We start from the raw sequence: 19,802 nt of genomic DNA on the forward strand, positions 1-19,802 counted from the left end.
TCATTGTTAATGTATAAAAATGTAACTGATTTACGTATGCTGATTTTGTATCCTGAAATTTTACTGCATTTGTTGATTAGTTCTAGAAGTTTTTTGATGGAATCTAAGATTTTCCGCATGTAAGCTCACATCATGCACAGAGACAATTTTATCTCTTCCCTTCTAGTTTGGATGCCTTTTATTTCATTTTCTTGCCTAATTGTCCTGGCTATCAACAACTTCCAGTGTGTTGAAAAGGAATTGTGAGAATGGGCATCCTTGTCTTGTTCTAAACTTAGAGATCAGCATTTCACCGTTGGGTATGATGTTAGCTTGTAATATGTGGCCTTTATTATGTTGAAGTGCATCCTTTCCATACCCAGCTTATTGCAAGCTCTTGTCATGAAAAGATGCTGAATTTTTCCAAATGCTTTTTCTGCTTTTATTGAGGTGATCATATTAACTTTTATTCTATTAATATGGTGAATTACATTTATTGATTTGCCTATGTTGAACCATCTTTGCATCCCCCGGGGACAAATTCCAGTTGCCCATGGCATATGATCTTTTAATGTACTTTTGAATTTAGTTTGCTAATATTTTGTTAAGGATTTTTACATCTGTATTCATCAGGGATGTTGCTCTGTAGTTTTCTTGTATTGCCTTATCTAACTTTGATGCCAGGGTAATGCTGGCCTCATAAAATGAGTTTGGGAGTGTTCCCTCTCATTTGATTTTTTGGAAGAATTTGAGAAGGACTGGCATTAATTCTTCTCTAAATATGTGTTTGGTAAAAAGTCACCAGTGAAGTCATCTGGTCCTGGGCTTTTCTTTGTTGTGAGGTTTTTGATTTCTGGTTCGATCTCCTTATTAGCAACAGTTCAGTTTGTTTCTCATGACTCAGTCTTAGTGCACTGCGTGTTTCTAGGGATGTATCCATTTTTCTCTAGGTTAACCAGTTTGGTGCATACATAGTGGTCTCTTATGACCCTTTGTTTCTGTGGCATCAGGTGTAACATCTCCTCTCTCATTTCTGATTTTACTTGAGACCTCTCTTGTTTCCCTAGTCAATCTAGCTAAGGGGTCCACAACCAAGCCAGAGGCATGTCTGCCTCTCACCTGATGAACAGGTGGGTACGACCCCTGCCAGGTCCCTTGGCAAATGTTGCTGGATCCCACAGCTCCCACAGGGGAACTTTTGTCCACAGATGGATCAAAGTGCTGCTGACGGTACAATCTAGAGACAGCCATCCTGCCCGTATCCCAGGGTTTTATCTCGTGTGATGGTGGTCCTCCCAAATTCTGCGGCATCAGCGCTGTTACACGAAAATCCCAACCATTCTGGCTTTTTTTTTAATGGGAATGGTGGAACTTTACATCTAAACTTGACGAATGTGAAAATAATCTACCTGGGGGGCGGGGGGAGATGGAGAGCAATCTGTCCTCCAGGTGTGGAGTGCACTCTGAAGCTACTGTGATTAAAAGAGCGCAGTCTGGACAGAGGGAGACCCAGAGTGAGAGGAGGGGAGGCCAGAGTGCAGGCCCTGGGGAGCGAGGACGTGGGACGAGGCTCAGGCCGGCAGACGGTGGGCTCCTCTTCAGCTGCTCAGGGTGGCTCTCCACCAGGAGACAAGCCCCCGTCCCTGCAGTGCCCAGCAAAAAGACATATCCCAGACGGGTCAGAGCTCGATGCTTCACAACTACAAAAGTACTGGAAAAACACAGAAGCAAGCAGTTTTTATTGTGCTGGGCTAGGGAAGGCCCTCCAAGGAAGCCAATAAAAAAGAATGGTCTCACTCATGAGCCAAGCTCCTTAGCAGCTGGCCATGACCCCGAGCGGCAGCCCCACTGGCGGGGCCTGAGCCTTCGCGAACGTGGCGTGGTTGCATGAAGACGCCACGTGAGGATGGTCACTGCAGCGCTGGTCACAGCAGCAGGTTCACCAGTGAAACAGTAGAACTTTTTAATGTCAGAGACACATGAACAAAGTTAAAAGATCAGTGACGGAACATACATGTGACACCGAGACCAAGATCAGCCCCTTCACCTGAAAAGGGCGTGTTCCTCAGTGTGGTCTGACTCTCTGCGACCCAGTGGACCATAGCCCGCCAGGCTCCTCTGTCCATGGGATTCTCCAGGCAAGAATACTGGAGTGGGTTGCCATGCCTTTCACCAGGGAGTCTTCCTGACCCAGGGGGCAAACACGCGTCTTTTGTGTCTCCTGCACTGGGAGCCACCGGGAATGCACCCAAAACAGGCAACAGCTCAGCAGAGAATTAGCAAAGTCCATGAGTGGGCATAAAGAGGAACAGTTAGGGCAGGAATAGAGGTGTCTTGGGGGTGGGGGATGAGGCGGGGAGCTACCCTGGAAAGATCAGGGGTGCTCCTGGCCCGGAAGAGCAACACCAGGAGCGACCGGTGGCTGTGCGCGGGCCTGCACGATGCCGACCACATGGCCCGGGCCCCACGGCCCCGCCCCCAACGGCCTCACGGCCACGGCCCCGCCCCAAGGGCCAGCCCCAGGTCCCCCCCCCCCCCACCCCCCGTGGCCACGGCCCCACGGCTCTGCCCACAGCCACACCCATGGCCCCGCCCCCGCGGCCCCGCCCCCGGCCCCAGCGGGTCTTTGATGCTGCAGGCTCACATCTACTCTCTGGGGGCCACGCTGAAGGCAGCCCTCGACTACGTGCCAGAGCCTGACCCCCAGCCCAGGCTGAGCCAGGAGCTGGAGGCGCTGCTGGGCCAGATGCAGGCGGAGGACCCCGGGGACCGGCCCAACCTCCAGGTAAACTCGCAGGCCTGCCCCGCTTCACCCCAGGAGATACCCTGAACCCTGCGCGACCCCGGCCCGCGCTCGCACACCCAGTAAGCACGCGGGGCCCCCACCACCTGGTCATCCGGGCTTCTGACTTTTATACTCTGCACTTCGGCGATGAAGGGTGCGCCTTGTAATGGTCACGGGCGGGACAGAATCTGCGGGTTTCCGTAAGCCCCCCCAGTCCCGGCCCGTGACCCCAGAGCCTGGAAGGCTTAGTGGGCGGGGGTGGGGGCCGCCCCGGGGCGGGGGCGCGGGCTGAGCACCGGCCCGCCGCAGAGCATCATCGCGCTGTGCGAGGAGAAGATGCAGCTCACGTCGTCCTGCCGCCTGTGCCGGAGCCTGTCGGCCGCCGGGAGGAGAGTGCTCTCCATCGAGTCCTTTGGGGCGTTCCAAGGTAAGCACACCCTCCAGCGGGCCAGCACGCGTGCGCAGGCACTACCGCGCGTGCAGCCGTGCACGTGTGGGTGTGCACGTCAGCACCAGCGTCCTCACACACCGCAGAAGCACCCACACTTACATGCACCCGTATCCAAACAGATCACATGTGCCCTCCCCAGCACACACAGAAACATACATGTATGTGCAAACTCGGACACACCTATTTAGACCACTCACAGCAGGCACACATGCAGCGCACGCCCACAGCTCACCCACGCACACATACGCACACCCAATCAGAGGTGAGAGGCAGGTCATCTGGGAAGTGGGTGCTCAGGACCCCTCACCTCTGTCCTGCTCTGTGGACCTTGGGGCTGTGGACCCAGTGCCGTCCTCTGGCAGCCACCTAGTTCCTGCCACACACGCTGTTGCTGAAGCATCTGGGACTTCCGCGGCCCTGGGGTGTACTCTCGAGTGGCACTTTGAACTAGTGCCAGCGTCTGCTCTGAGCTGTGCTCGAAGCGCGGAGCCCGGGAGGGCCCTGGGGGAGGCAGAGCCTCTGGGGGCGGCAGGGCCCCTCTCCCAGCCGAGCAGCAGCTTTTACCGCCAAGTCGGCGTTTGTGGCGCTGCAGTGGCACCGGGCCCGCCGGCGGTTCTAACAGTGGGGAGGCTCTGGGGTGGGGCCTGCAGTCCCCCAGCAGTAGGAGGGCAAGCGTCTCTAGAGCGGTTCACACAGACGCCTGTGCGCGGAAGGTTTTGCGTCAAGACCAGGCTGGACTGCAGCCAGATTTAATTTATTCCTTTGGGGAGGATCGCTTCTGTAATTGTAATAGCAAAACGATGTGCTTTTTGGATGAGGTGATTAGACAGGCCTTAGGAAACGTTTCCCCCGTGGGAAGCTCATCCCCAGTGGAGGGTGCGGGCACCAGAGCCTTGGAGACTCATTAATTAGCCAGGATGGTGCAATTAAGGAGGCAGGCCAGGGCGTCTCTGGGCCAGTACGGGGTGGGGGGTGGCCAGGGGTCCTGCAGCAGTGCGTTCACTGGTGCCCGTGGGCAGGGGAGGCAGGGAGAGGCCCACCCAGGCTGCGGCCCTCCGCAGTGACCATGCCCTGCTCTCCTCCAGATGTCAGCGACATCACCTGGAGGGGGCGACTGGCTCCTAGAGGTGCGGGCCCCAAAAGGCAGCTGGGGGACCGTTCTGCTGACCCCGAGGCCCTGCCTGCCCCGGAGGGCTGGCCCCCGAGCCCCACCAGAGAAGGCCTGGAGCACCCCGGGACCCCACCTTCCAAGGCTCTGCTGTCTTCCCCTGTGAAGAATGGAGAGAGCCCGGGTCAGGAGGGGCTGGCCTGCCTCCTCCTGGACGCCCAGCGGCCTCTGGCTGACCAGGACAGAGGCTTCCTGGACAAGAGCGGCCTGAGAAAGGTGCGGACGCTCCCCCGGCTCCCGCCCGACGGCCCCGAGTCCAGCGCCCTCTGCCTGTCGCTGACCAGCGTGAAAACCCCGCTGCCTGCATCGGAATTCTTCCCTCCAGACCCCAAGAAGGCCTTTCCAGAGGGGAAACATGGCCTGTCCAGCTTCCAGGCACAGCCTGGATCCAGACTGTGGCCGGAGCGAGAGCTCGAGCTCCGTTGCCGAGGGGACAAGAGGGTGGGCGGCGTCAGCCCTGCTCGGGAAAGCCCCCCGCCTGGTTCCGAGGGCCCTCTAGATGCGGGTGGAGACCCAGGGACTCTGGAGCCTGACGAGGGGACTGCGGACGGAGCTGGGGAGCCGGACAGGGCAGCTGCCGAGCAGGTGGGTGACCGGGTCCCGCACGCTGGGCGGGTCCTGTGCACGCTCACGGGCGCCCTCCGAGTGCTGGGCATTTACCCCAAGGAAGGAGGGCAGCCTCAGCTTCACTTCGGCTCAGTTTCCAAGCTTTAAGACGGGGAGCCAGGCACGCCTTTGCTGGGTTAGTTTTTCTCTCAAAGAGGCGCAGGGAGCAGCCTTTCCAGGAGGAGGCCCAAAGGCTGTTTCCGCTCTGCTTCGCCAGCCCTGGCGCTCAGGGGTGTCTTTAAGTTAGAAATTAATTAAGAATGTGGGTTGAGGTTGCTTACCTGTCAAGCTTGGTTGGAAAGGTGATAGTCGCTCAGTCGTGTCCGACTCTGTGCGACCCTATGGACTGCAGCCCAACCAGGCTCCTCTGTCCATGGGATTCTCCAGGCAAGAATACTGGAGTGGGTTGCCATGCCCTCCTCCAGGGAATCTTCCTGACCCAAGGATCGAACCCTGGTTTCCTGCATTGCAGACGGGTTTTCTACTATCGGAGCCTGAGCAGCCGCCGTGACCGGGGGTGGGGCCTCCCCAAGGAGGTGGGGTCTTCTGGGTGGAGGGCGGGACCTGCCTGGGGCCGCGTGTTGGGGGTGGGGCGGCGATCTTCCACACCCGGCGTGCGTCCCTTCAGCCGTGTCCGAGTCATTGCGACCCTACGAACGTAGCCCACCAGGCTCCTCTGTCCTGGCAGTCTCTTTGTAAGCTGGGAAGGACAGAGAACGCCTTTAGAGCCAGTGTCCGGGAGGTCTGTGTGTTTTTAGCGTGACCGCGGCTGATCTGAGTGGCCTGCAGCAGCCCTCAGCCCTGTTGTGGGCGGAAGTCTTGGCCCCAGCAAGTCGCTCCCCCAAGGTGGGTCCCCGTGAGCATCTTGGGACAAAGCCGCCTGGGGGTCTGTGGCCCAAATACGTGTGAATGTGGGGCAGTGTTGTTCCCCAGCCTCATCCCACCACCTCTGCTGACCCAGGGCTTCCCTGGTGGCTGACACGGTGAGAGTCTGCCTGCAGCTTGGAGACCCGGGTTCGATCCCTGGGTCAGGAAGATCTCCTGGAGAAGGAAATGGCAACCCACTCCAGTATTCTGGCCTGGAAAATCCCATGGACCGAGGAGCCTGGCAGGCTACAGTCCATGGGGTCCCAAAGAGTCAGATACGGCTGAGCAACTTCACTGCTGACCCAGAGGTTCAAGGGGAGGGCCGACTGAGTTACATTTTTATTCATATTCTGACAAGCACCTGAGGGTAATTTACATGAAAAATATGGTTCCTTTAAAATGGAAATCCCTCCTGGAGACTCCAGCAGGCACTGACACGTGCCCAAGGCCCACACGCTGTCCACTCCACCCACACTGTCCCACCGCCTGCCCCACCGTGTCCGCCCACACAGCCGCACTTGTGTACCCGGAGCCAGGCTCTGGGGTGAAAACCTCAGGCCTGAGCCAGGGGCCCCACTCACCTTCAAATGCCCGGCAGCCTCACGACAGCCGACGTCCCAGATGGGTAAACTGAGGCTTGGGACCACTGTGCAGAGGGTGGGTGGTGTTCAGGGGCAGAGCTGATGGGGCGTCTCAGCCACCAGCTTTCCTGCCCCAAAGGCCTCCGGTGACTAGGCCCCCACACAGGCCACAGCTCATCAGATGTCAGAGACCCAGATCTCTGGAGAGCACGTCTTGGTTGCAAAGCTGGCTGCTCCAGTCCCACATACAGCAGGAGACTTGGGGAGTCCTGTGCCCCTGAACCCAGGCCGCTGGCCAGGCACAGCCTGGGTGAGACAGGCGGGGAAGCCACAGGACCAGGGCGGCTGCACCCTGGTGTAGAGTGGAGTTCGGGAGTGGTGAAGCCACCACCTCCGGAACCTTCCTGTAAACACGCCCGTCTGTGTCCGAGGGTGGCGGGTCCACCTAGCTCCTCCTGTGTCCCCAAAGCAGAGAACGCCCTCCGAGCTGAACTCAGTCTTCTGATTCTGGGACTTTTATGGGGTTGGGGTCGCAAGGAAAGGGGACACGTAACATGAAATCACAGTCTTAACCATTTCAAGGGTGCAGGTCGGTGGCGTTAGGTATTTACACTGCTGTGCGAATATCACCACCACCACCTCTAGAACTTTCTCATCTTCCCAAACTGAAACTCTGCCCGCTGTGAGCATGGACCGCTCCTCCCCTCCCCCAGCCCTGATACCCTCCCCTCTGCTTCCTGCCTCTGGCTGTGACCCCTCAAGTCTGTGATGTGTGAGGAATCAACGTCCCTCTGTGGCTGGCGTGTCACTGACCAGGCTTTATCTGCGTTGTTGCTGTGTCAGAATTCCCTTCCTCGTTAGGGCTCAGTGATGTCCCTCGAGTAGATGGACCAATCATGCTTGTCCATCCATCGCCCGAAGGTACTTGGGCTCTTCCACGTCTCTGCTCTTGTGAGTCATGCTGTTTTGAACATGGGTGTGCAACCACATCTTCAAGACCCCACTTTTAAGCTGGCTTGCTGGAGCAGATGGTGATTGCGCGTCTGCTTCTCTGAGGGGCCACCGTGCGGTGTCCACACTTGTGCGTGTTTTGTGTTTCCGCTGGCCGTGAACAGGGATCTGGACTGTCCACTCGCCCCCATACCTGTTGTGCGGATGCGGGGACTCCCCCGGCCTGTCATGCGGGGGAAGGGGCGCACACACCGTGTTGGAGGCGGTCTTTGCCCTGTAAGCCCCTCCCAGGTGCCTGCACCCTGAATGTGACTCCCCCACCCCCAGGGCGTCTCCCTGCAGGACCTCCTGACCAAGCTGGGCCGGCCCTTCAAGGAGTACGAGCTCTGGGCTCTGTCCCACGCATGCCTCAGCACCCTGCGGACGCTCGGCCAGCACCCAGGTGACCCCCCTCCGCGGGTCCTCCCCCAGCACGTCTGGCCCGGGACCTGGGGGCTGAGTGGCCTCCCATGCCCGTGTGCTATGCACACAGTCTGGGGCCAGGCGGCTGTGTCCACCCTGTGAGCCAGGGGCAGCCTGGGGTGTCGGCTCTGGTCTCAGGACCAAGGAGGTCAGAGCGCAGCTTAAAATGTGTGGGCCTTAGAGCGGGGACCCTGCAGCAAAGCTGGAGCTGCATGGGGGGCTCAGCCCACGCCCTCTCAGCAGGGGAGACGCTGTCCCCACGGGCTGGTGGGGGTGGTCTTGGATGCTGTGATGCTGTGTGGCCCCCAAAGCTCCGCCCTGCCAGGCAGAGAGACGGTCTCTGGCCCCACCGTGGTTCTGGCACATGACAGACGGGGCAGACACTGCGGTCCAGCCGCCCTCAGGACCCGTGAGCCTCGGCTGCGCGTACAGAGGGCCGGCCTCCCCCGAGGCCCCTCCACGGGCAGCACTCGGGGCGGGCCCCGTTCCTCTGCCCCCCTCCTCCTGCACCGCCTGCGCCCCAGCAGCCGCCCTGCCCTGCCCGCCGCTAGGCCGGCCCTCGGGGGGCTCTGACCTGCGCCTCCGCCCGCAGCCTGCCTGTGTCTGGACTCCGTGCTGGTTGCCGAAGATGGAGCCGTGCTTTTCGGGCCGCCTCCTGCCAACGGTGCGTGAGCGAGCTTGCCTGGGGGCTGCGGCAGCACCCGTGGCCGCACTGAGGCTCAGCGGTTTGGGGTCTCCTCTCCCAGGCGCTTACAACGCGTTCTTCCTGGCTCCCGAGGTCGCGGAGCAGAAGCTGATGACTGAAAAGGTACCAGGGCTCTTCCACCCTCCCTGCCCCTTCCCACCCCTCCCGGGGCGCCCGCAGCCCCTTCCTGTGTCCTCCTGCACCCCTCCCCTGACCTCCTGCACCCCCTCCCCGGGGCACCTGCAGTCCCCTTCCCGGGGCACCTGCAGTCCCCTTCCTGTGTCCTCCCTCACCCTCTTCCCACCCCTCCTTGGGGCTCCCACAGCCCCCTCCCCAGGGTGCCCACAGCCCCCTTCCTGTGCCCTCCCGCACCCGCTCTCCACCTCTTCCCGCCCCTCCCGGGATGCCCGCAGCCGCTTCCTGTGCCCTCCCGCACCCCCCCATGGCCTCCCGCACCCCCTCCCCTGACCTCACGCACCCCCCCGGCCTCCTGCACCCCCTCCCCTGACCTCACACATCCCCTCCCCTGACCTCCCGCACCCCCTCCCCTGACCTCCCGCACCCACCTCCCCATGGTGCCCACACCTCGTCCAGAGAGCCTGGTGGGAAAAGGGCAGAGGACGGGCCCAGTGTGAGGACCACCGGGCTCTGAGGCAGCCCTGCTAGTGCAGACCCCGGGTCGGGAAGCGCTGCAGGGCCCGGGAAACATCCGCCTGGTCGCTGCCTCCCGGAAGGTGATAGGGTCACCCAGCTTGCGCTTCTCCATGGATGGCTCCAGGCCGTGTGTGTGGACCCCAGGACCCCATGGGTTTGCAAGGCACTTGTCAAACATACCCATTATTAAAAATTAATTTGTACAAACTTATAATCAAGTAAATTACATTCAAAACCAAGGTAGAACTTCTGCTTCTGGGAGCATGGGGGAGGGGTTAGTTCCTGCTCCCCCACCCTAAGCACACGGTTCCTAAAGCGGGAGTAGATGGCAGGCAGGTGGGGAGCAGAGGCTGCCCCGGGTAGGGGGGTGCGCCTTGGCCGGGAGCGGTGGTCCCAAGAGCCCAGGAGCACCTGCCTCACACGTGGAGGATGAAGGGCATCTGGGAAACCCCAGCGGGCATAGCTCAAGCCCAGGGGAAGCCCATACTCTGGAGCTGGAGCGGCAGGAAAGGGGAAGGCAGCCCGACCCTCTGGGTGCTGGTGGAGAAGGCTGAGCAGCCAGCCTGTGACCCCGACCTCCTGGCAGCGAGAAGTGCCTCCCCCAGAAGGGGCAGTGCCCAAGGAGGCCTCAGGAAGAGTTGGGACTTTGCCATTGTCCACTTCCCCTCCAATAATCACTAAAAAATGAAATAGTTGTAAGTCTAACAAAGCATGTACAGGACTTGTATGCTGAAAACCTGAAAAGAAGTGAAGTCTCAAGGCAGTAATCTAAGCTCGCAGCTCAAGCACCCGGAAATGAAGAGTGAAACAGACCCAAAGCACAAAGAAGGAAACGGAAGTTGAGAGCAGAAGTCAATGAAGTGAAAACGGAAAAACAGTCAAGGAAACCAACAAGAAACGGATCGGTTCTTGGAAAAGACCAATAAAACTAACTTACTGAGGAGCAAAAAGTGAAGGGAGGCACAGACTACCAACATCAGGAATGACTCGGGGGCGCCCGCAGACCCTGCAGGCACCAGAGGGGTGATGGAACACCACCGGCGGCCCCGCACACGTGCAGCGACTCAGATGGAAGGACCAGTGCTTCAGAGACATCACGTACCTCCACTCACCGTGATGAAATAGACCTTGAGTAGCCCCGTAACCGTTGAGGTGGTTGAATTTGCAATTTTTAAACTCTCTGAATCTCCAGGCCCAGATGGTTTTGCCTGGGAGCTCTGCTGAACGTTTGAAGAGGAACTAATGCCAGTTCTACACAGTCTGCTCCAGAATACAGAAGTGAACACGTCCCAAACCATTTTATGAAGCTGTTTTTACCCTGATGCCAGCACCAAAGACAGTGCAACAAACGTGCCCATAGGTCAGCGTTCCTCACGAGCATAAAGGCAAAACCCTTAACAAAACATACGCAGGCAGGATTCACTGATGTGTAAAAGCAGTTATACACCATAACCAAGTAGGGGTCTTTCCAGGGATGTAAGTTCAGGGATATATGGTTCAGTATTTGGAAACCAATCAGTGCAGTCCAACATACTAGCCAGCTAAAGAAGAAAAATCCCATGATCACATTGATGCATAAAAAGCATTTGGCAAAATTTAACATCCATTTATTTAAAAAAAAAAAAGAAACCGAAAAACAGGAATAGAAGAAACTTCCTCAAAGAGCGTCTACCAAGAGAACCACGCAGTCAGCACCACTGAGCGGAAACGCTACGGTCCAGAACAAAGTGAGGGTGCCCTCGGACTGCACCCCACCCAACGCTGCGCTGGGAGTTCCGGCCAGTATGGCGATGCAGGAAAAGCGTAAACCCAGGAAGGGAGGAATGACACAGTCTGTAGACGACATGACTGTGCACATAGAAAATTCAAAGGCATTCCAAAGGATCTACAAAAAAGGAAAAAAAAGCCTCCCAGAACTCAGAAGTGAGTTCTGAAAGGTTACAGCATATAAGATAAACATTCAAAAATCAATTGTACTATTTCTATGTACTAGCAATGAATGTATGTGGACACTAAAATTAAAAACATAATACATTTATAATCACTCAAAAAAGTGAAATACTTAGATGTAAATGAAACAGAGAATGTATAGACTTTGTATGCTGAAGGCCACAAAATGCTGATTAAAAAAAAAGAAAATTTTGGGTGGAGGGCGGGCTAGGAAGAGCTGTTAGACTTGACACTAAAAGTGCTGTCCATGAATTTTTCCACAGAAGGAGAAATGGGTGAATTGAACTTTTCATCAAAATTTAAAATTGGCAAAATGACATTTACTCCATGTGTGGAAGGCTGACTCAACAACTGAAAATCAACGTAATGCATCACATAAACTAAAGAAGAAAAATTCGTATCAGTAGATACTAAGCTTTTGACAGAATTCAACACTCATTCATAATAAAAATTCCTAGCAAACTAGGAATAGAAGGAAATTTCCTCAACTTGATAAAGAATATCTACAAAAATAGCCAACAGATAATTAACAGTGAGAGGCTAGAAAATTTACCCCTAAGACTGGGGAAAAGGCAAGAATGTTCCTTCTCATCATTCCTGTTCAATGTGATACATTGATTTTAGCCTTTCTACTGAGTGTGTGGCAGTAACTCACTTTTAATTTGCATCCCCGAATGCCATATGAAGGAGAACATCCTTCACGTGCATGGATGTGGATATCTACACATGTGTAGATTTGTATTCGCTCAGGTAATGCAGCAGTAAGACAAGAAAAGGAAATAAAACGTATGTTGATTGAGAAAGAAGAAAGAAGACTGTCTTTGTTTACAGCTGAGATGATTGAAATCATGTCAGAAAGTCCCAGAGAATTAACAGAAATCTGGAGTAGAGCAGTTACAGGAAGAGTGCAGGCTAGAAGAGGAATGACACCGATGTCGCCTGCTTTCCTGTTCACCAGCAACGACCAATTAGGGTTTGAAATTTAAAAAACAATGCCATCTATGCTAGCACCAAAAAAATCACTTATGTGTAAATATAACAAGACGTGTGTGAGCAGGGCTTCCCAGGCGGCACTAGCAGTAAAGACCTTGCCCGCCGACGCAGGAGACGGGAAAGACACGGGTTCAATCGCTGGGGGAACCCCTGGAGGACGGCACGGCAGCCCACTCCAGTATTCTTACCCAGAGAGGGCCCTGGAGGGCTCAGTCCATGGGACTGCAAAGAGTCAGACACGACTGAAGTGACTTAGTGTGCACGCCTGTGTATAAGATACCTGTAGGGAAAACTAATAAAACTGATATGAAAGAAACCAAAAAGCTAAAAAAATGGAAAGGTCATCCATGTTCATACACTGAAAGACTCAACGTTAGCACCATGTCAGTTCTTCCCAATTTGATCTATAGATTCAGTGCAATTCCAGTGAAAGTTCCAGCAAGTTGTTTTGTGGCTACTGATGGGCTGATTCTAAGGTTTATGTGAAGAGGCAGGAGACTCAGACTAGCAGGCACAACATGGAAGAACAAAGTCAGAGGCCTGACGCGACCCAGTTCTAAAACTGATTGTAAGCGACAGTAATCAAGTGTGGCTTTGGCAAAAGGAAAGGCAAATAATAATGGAACAAATAAAAGGAACAAGACTGCCCAGAAACACCCACACAAACACAGTCAGCGGGTCTTCGGCAAAGCAGCAAAGGCAATCCCGGGAGAAACGACGGTCTTCTCGACAGGCGGACCTGGCACAACAGGACAAAGTAAAGAACCTTCACACCGACCTTGCACTTTTCATAAAAATTAACTCAAAATGGATCAGAGGCCTCAAAGCTATAAAACTTCTAGAAGATAATGTAGGAGAAAATCTAGACAAAATTTTAGACAAAATCTATGCAAAATTTAGATACAAAGCCAAAAGCATGATCTATGAAACAAACAATAGATGTTAGACTTCTTTAAAATTAGATGCTTCTGCTCCATAAAAGATACAGTTAAGAGAATGAGAAGTCAGGCCACAGATGGGAGCAAAACCCATATCTGACAAAGGACTTGTATCCCAAATATGCCAAGAACTCTTAAAAGTCAACAACAGAGTGCCTTAAGAACTATGGATGGAGGTTCGTAAAATTGTACAGAAGGCAGTGATCCAAACAATCCCCAAGAAAAAGAAATGCAAAAAGGCAAAATGGTTGTCTGAGGAGGCCTTACAAATAGCTGAGAAAAGAAGAGAAGCGAAAGACAAAGGAGAAAAGGAAGGATATACCCATTTGAATGCAGAGTTCCACAGAATAGCAAGGAGAGAGAAGAAAGCCTTCCTCAGTGATCAGTGCAAAGAAATAGAGGAAAACAATAGAATGGCAAAGACTAGAGATCTCTTCAAGAAAATTAGAGATACCAAGGGAACATGTCATGCAAAGATTGGCACAATAAAGGACAGAAATGGTATGGACCTAACAGAAGCACAAGATATTAAGAGGTGGCAAGAATACACAGAAGAACTGTACAAAAATGGTTTTAATGACCCAGATAACCACAATGGTGTGATCGCTCACCTAGATTCAGACATCCTGGAGTGCAGCGTCAAGTGGGCCTAAGGAAGCATCACTACAAACAAAGCTAGTGGAGGTAATGGAATTCCAGTTGAGCTATTTCAAATCCTAAAAGATGATGCTGTTAAAGTGCCGCACTCAATATGCCAGCAAATTTAGAAAACTCAGCAGTGGCCACAGGACTGGAAAGGATCAGTTTTCATTCCAGTCCCAAAGAAAGGCAATGCCAAAGAATGTTCAAACTACCGCACAATTGCACTCATCTCACATTTCTAGCAAGGACATGCTCAAAATCTCCAAGCTAGGCTTCAACAGTATGTGAACCAAGAACTTCCAGATGTACAAGCTGGATTTAGAAAAGGCAGAGGAACCAGAGATCAAATTGCCAACAACCACTGGATCGTAGAAAAAGCAAGACAATTCCAGAAAAACATCTACTTCTGTTTCACTGACTACGCTAATGCCTTTGATTATGTGACTGTGTGGATCACAACAAACCATGGAAAATTCTTAAAAGAGATGGGGATACCAGACCACCTTACCTGCTTCTTGAGAAACCTGTATAGGGGTCAAGAAGCAACAGTTAGAACTTGACATGAAACAACAGACTGGCTCCAAATTGGGAAAGGAGTACATCAAGGCTGTACATTGTCACAATAATTTTGAACAGACACGTCACCAAAGAAGATATCGTGTGGCAAGTAAGCACGTGAAAGATGTCCCACTGCGTCTAGCACTTGGGAATGCAAAGTAGAGCAGTGAGTTCCCACCACACACTCAGCAGACAGGCTAAAATCAAACACTGACAACAGCAAAGGCCGACAAGGGTGAGGAGCAACAGGAACTCTCATCCGTTGCTACGGGGACCCAGACAACCCAGACGTTTTTCTTAGAGGAATGAAGCTTGTGTTCACAGGAAGTCCTGCACACGACTGTTCACAGCTTTGTTGGCCGCAGCCCCAGCCTGGAGGCCTTTCGGCTCAGATGTCTTCAGCGGGCGCAGGGCGGCCCACAGGGTGGCAGCGGTGATGGAGCCGAGAGAGAAGCGTCCGCCCCGGAGGCTGCATAGCGTGAGATCCCGTCACGCGAAATGACGAAGTGAAGAAATGGAGAACAGGTGAATCGTTGCAGCAACTAAGGCTGGAGGGGACAGGTCGGATCCTGCTGACGGCAGAGCCCCCATCTCACGGGGTCCACATCAGGGGCCTGGCTGTGACATGCACCCAGCCTGGCAGGGCGTCCCCGCTGGGGCTGGGAGAGGGCACCTGGGCCTCTCTGGGTCATCCCCTACAGCTACCTCAAAATTAGAAGAAAATTGATAAATACTCAAAACTAACAACTTCCTAGTGACCTGAACTAAATTAGGAACTAAAGAGCCTCTTGAGGAGGGTGAAGCAGAGTGGGAAAGCTGGCTTAAAACTCAACATCCAAAACACTAGCATCAGGGCATCCGGTCATGGCAAACACATGGGGAAAAGGGCACGAGGTGACAGACTTTATTTTTCTAGGCTCCAAAATCACTGCAGACGGTGACTGCAGCCATGACTTTAAAAGATGCTTGCTCCTTGGAAGAAAAGCTATGACCAACCTAGACAGCATATTCAAAAGCAGAGACATTACTTTGCCAACAAAGGTCCATCTAGTCAAAGCTATGGTTTTTCCAGTGGTCATGTATGGATGTAAGAGTTGGACTATAAAGAAAAATGAGCACTGAAGAATTGATGCTTTTGAACTGTGGTGTTGGAGAAGACTCTTGAGAGTCCCTTGGGCTCCAAGGAGATCCAACCAGTCCATCCTAAAGGAAATCAGCTCTGAATATTCATTGGAAGGACTAATGTTGAAGCTGAAACTCCAGTACTTTGGCCACCTGATGCCAAGAGCTGACTCATTGGAAAAGACCCCGATGCTGGGAAAGATTGGGGGCAGGAGGAGAAGGGCACGACAGAGGATGGGACGGTTGGGTGGCATCACCGACTCGATGGACATGAGTTTGAGTGAACTCCGGGAGTTGGCGATGGACAGGGAGGCCTGGCGTGTTGCAGTCTATGGGGTTGCAAAGAGTCGGACACGACTGAGCGACTGGACAATGACTTGGTATAGTCGGCTGTGTCTGTGCTTCCGGGCGGGAGCCCCGTAGGAAGGTCCCCCCGTGTCCTCCAACCCCGGGCTCCACTGCACCGATGGCTGGGAGCCGGCCACGTGCGAGTCTTCACACCATGGAAATCCACCAGCGCTGAACTCAGGGCTTGATTCCTCGTCTTGTCAGTTGGCTAGACTTAATGACAGCCGTGGTGGACAAATATGACAAGATTGAACCGAGGAGTGCATCAGGTCTGGGAGCAACCCTGCGGGGTTTGGCCACAGTCACGTGACTCAGCACAGAAGTGCACTGTGTCTCTGGTTTCGCTTTCACTTTTTGAGAGAAACAAAGGTATTGGCCCCATGCAGGTCGGAAGCTCGCGTTGGTCACAGGTCGGCTGCAGATACAAGAGTCAGATAAAATCAGGGGGAGCCCTCGGAGAGAAGTGGCCAACTCCACAAGCTTACAGAAAGGAGCATTGGCCCTTCCGTGACGCTCTCAAGCGTGTGTGACACACCCTTTGTATCAGCACATTCTAAAACAGACCTCTGTGGGCACCGGGGGGCCGTGTTCTGTTCAGGGAGCCTGTTGTCAGTGTTTAGCAGCACGGTAGGGTTTCAGGGAACTCTGGGCCTCGGGCCCCCGCAGGGCCACCTTCCCCTCGTGGAGAGCAAGCTGGAAGGTGTGGCTGGGGCCCAGGTCCTCCTGCTCACGCTGAGGCTCTGATGCCTGTGGGTACTTGTCAGAGCCCCAAGCCAGAGCCTGGCGTGCAGCTTGGGGTCTGTGGTGGGGCCTCCAGGCTCTGAGGACGCCCCCCGCTTGTGGGCAGTTCTGAGCCCCCGGCCCGCCCCTCTGCCCACCCAGGCCTCCGTATACTGTGTGGCTGCGGTCCTGTGGACGGCCGCCAAGTTCAGTGTCCCTCGAGACCGCAAGCTGGCCCTGCCACGCAGACTCAAGACGCTCCTCCTGCACATGGCCAGACGCAGCGCCCAGGAGCGGCCTTCTGCTGCGGAGGCCATCGAGGTACCTGCACTGCAGGGGGCCGGACAGGCTCTCATCTCTGGGGCAGGTCGCGGTTGGACAGGGAGCGCATGGGTTCATTTGTGGATGGGCGGCCAGGGGCCTCTGCTGCTCATCTCACGACCTTCCCCCAGCCTCTCCTGGTCTCCAGTGCATCCACCAGCCGGGTGGATGGGGGTAGCCTGGGCCCGAGCACGGACCCCTGACCGCCTACAGACCCCCACATGCCCGACTTCCCCATATTCCTCCACGGGTCCGCCAGGCTGGGTGTAGCCCCTCGATCTGTGGAGTCCCAGCTGACCATGGCCAGGACAGCCAGGGACTTTGAATCGCAGCCCAGCCCCCAGGCTCTCCCCATGAAGGGGTGCTGTGGGGTCCTCCTGCCGAGAAGCCCCCAGGCCTCCGGCTGCCACCGCACACTCCGACCAGCTTCACCCCTGGCGTGCACCCGTGGCCGTGTGTCTGGACGCTGGGCTGTGCTTGCTTTCAGACCTGCAGTGGTTACCTCCTGCAGCGGGGCATGGACAGCCGCGAGATCCTGGCCCACCTGAGGGCGCTGACCTGCCGGGTAAGCCGGGTGCGGCAGGCCCTGCAGACCCTCTGTGCTACGCCGGGCTGTGGGGGGAGGCTCCTGCTCTTCCTGCTCAGGGAGGAGGAGACCCCGGGCCAGGGCGGCAGGTCACTCCCCATCCGCTGGCCTGACTGTGCCACTGTTGGGGGGCCAGGCCCCCACCCTGGTCTCTGCTGAACCCCTGGCACATCCTGGGGGTTGCAGAGTGACCCTCAGCTTCTGGGCGTGCTGACTGGGCGGGGCCGTGTCAGGTGGCGACACTGTCCCTTGGGTGCAACACGCACTCGCTTCCTTCGTCCACATGAGGCCTGGCTGTCCCAGGCCTGACCGGCCCCCACCCAAGGGACCAGTGGAACCCGCTGCCCCCAGAAGCCCATGTGCCCCGGGGGCTCCCGCTCCAGAGAGGCAGAAGCCAGGCCTGTCAGCCCTGGGGGCTTCAGGCTTCGGAGGCCACGCCTCTGGGGCCTCACGTTCATCCCCGCGGAGCTGGCCGCGTCCTTCTGCCCCAGGTTTACCAGGAAGAGGAGACCATTGGTCTGCAGCGCGCTTTCTCGGTGGTTGAGCTGGACCCCAGCCTGGCAGCCGCACCCAGGCCTAACTCAGGTGGGCCTTGGGACTGGCCCTCCCTGCCTCCCCTGCCTCGGGCCCGTCATTGCCCCCGTCTCCAGGAGTCCAGCCCCGCATGGATGCTGGATGTGGCCAAGGACCCCAGATGGCATGTCCAGAGCTGGCCCCCAGCCACCCTGCCTCACTCCCCCCAGCTCCTCTGACCCTGCATTCAGGCCTCCCTGTGTCCAGTGGCCAGAGCAGGCGACTCACCTCTGCCTCGCGGCCCATGTCTCCCAGTGCAACCCCCCACCACACGACCCACAGAGCCTCCCGTCTGCGGCTGGGTCACTGGCCTCTTCCGGCCTTCCAGCCACTCAGCCAAGTACCGCGCCCTCCCTGCCAGCTCGGGGCAGCCCTGGATGCACCTCCCTCAGCCTCTCTCCTCAGACTGTCCCTCGCAGCGGCCCTGGGCTTGCTGGGCCTGTCCAGGCAGCGCCCACTAAGGCCACACTCGCTATGGCCCGCACTCCTGATAGCCGGCCCCCACAAAGGCCCTCGCCCACCCTGGTCACCCTGTTTGTCCCCAGACCTCGTGTGGGCCGCTGGCGACAGCAGGCTTGCGGCCGTGCAGGGGCCAGTGCCCAGTCAGCCCTGTGGCCTCCGAGGGGCCGCGCTGCTGCCCGAGGCACTCACCTCTCCAGACGCTCACTGCAGGCCCATCGTCCTGACTGCGGACGCAGGTGTCTCTAGGTGAGTGCCGCTCCTGGGGGCTGGCGGGCTCCCAGGCGCCCCTTGAGTGTCGTCTGCTCCACTCACAGGGACAGGCCCGCCCTGACCTCAGGGCCAGCGGAGAGCCCAGAAGCCACAGGAGGCCAGCTGGACCCACAGGGCGATGGGAAGCAGGCTGTCACGGCCCCCTGCCCAGAGACAGCTGTGCAGCCGGCGCCCAGCCCCCCAGGGCCCCTCAGGGAGTCAGCGCCAAGAGGCTCAGCCCAGGGGTGCTCCTGGACCCCTGCCAGCCCACCAGAGGGGCCGTCAATGCCAACGCCACAATCTCCGGCCCCACGCCCGCCCCTGGAGACACAGGAGTCCTCCGAGGATCGAGGGGCAGAGGAGCTCACCCCAATTCGAGCATCTTCTGCTGGGCTCGGGCCCCCCACAGCGCCCCCCAGCCCTCGCCCCCCAGCTGAGCCTCCTAGAAGCAGGACCACCCAGGAGGCAGGCCAGGAGCCTGAGAGCCCCCCATTAGCCGCACAGGGCCCCTCCCCGGCCACAGGGAATCCAGACAGCCCCGGGGCTGCCCCAGGAGGCCAGCCTGAGGCGCCCCAGCCAGCAGACCGCAAGCTCTGTCCGTCCAGCTTGGACGCCCCGCCCCTCCCGGAGGGGGTGGCCTGCCCGGCACTGCAGGAGGCCACGCGCCTCATCCAAGAGGAGTTTGCCTCCGACGGCTACCTGGACCGCGGGCTGGAGGCTCTAATCATGGGTACCAGGGGTCACAGGGCCCAGGAGCAGGGGCGGGCACGCGGGTATGGGGGAGGTCACCACGGAGCCCGCCGCAGTGATGCGGCCCAGCATGGACGGAGCAGGAGGAGGGTCCCAGACCCGCCTGCCCCTCCCCTGGCTGTGCGCCCTGCCACGCCAGCCCCCGGGACCGGCAAACTGCTCACCGCATCCTGACTCCTCCCTCCACCAACGCAGGGGAGTACATTTACGCCCTGAAAGACCTCACCTATGCCACGTTCTGCGGGGCCATATCGGAAAAGTTCTGCGACCTCTACTGGGGCGAGAAGCTGCTGCAGAGCCTCTTCAACGTGGTGAACGGACGGACGTCGCCCTCGGGGAAGTAAGACCCCTCCTGGCGCGGACCCCCGGCTCCTCCACCTGGGCCCCCACCCCCGCCTGCC

General features: G+C 56.7%; 1 protein-coding gene across 2 annotated transcripts in view; it reads left to right on the forward strand.

Moving 5' to 3' along the window:
* KNDC1 (kinase non-catalytic C-lobe domain containing 1) overlaps nt 1-19,802 on the forward strand; it is a 53,662-nt gene that overhangs the window by 13,171 nt on the left and 20,689 nt on the right. For both annotated transcript variants that reach the window (XM_025273934.3, XM_006070996.4), the window contains exons 4-15: nt 2,618-2,764; nt 3,074-3,191; nt 4,301-4,968; nt 7,716-7,830; nt 8,443-8,514; nt 8,597-8,658; nt 16,623-16,781; nt 17,269-17,346; nt 17,859-17,952; nt 18,486-18,648; nt 18,717-19,381; nt 19,597-19,741. In XM_025273934.3, coding sequence (XP_025129719.3) covers nt 2,618-2,764; nt 3,074-3,191; nt 4,301-4,968; nt 7,716-7,830; nt 8,443-8,514; nt 8,597-8,658; nt 16,623-16,781; nt 17,269-17,346; nt 17,859-17,952; nt 18,486-18,648; nt 18,717-19,381; nt 19,597-19,741 — 2,486 coding nt within the window. The remainder of the gene's footprint in view (nt 1-2,617; nt 2,765-3,073; nt 3,192-4,300; nt 4,969-7,715; nt 7,831-8,442; nt 8,515-8,596; nt 8,659-16,622; nt 16,782-17,268; nt 17,347-17,858; nt 17,953-18,485; nt 18,649-18,716; nt 19,382-19,596; nt 19,742-19,802) is intronic.

The sequence above is a fragment of the Bubalus bubalis genome, chromosome 23, assembly GCF_019923935.1.
Source record: "Bubalus bubalis isolate 160015118507 breed Murrah chromosome 23, NDDB_SH_1, whole genome shotgun sequence".
Taxonomy (NCBI): domain Eukaryota; kingdom Metazoa; phylum Chordata; class Mammalia; order Artiodactyla; family Bovidae; genus Bubalus; species Bubalus bubalis.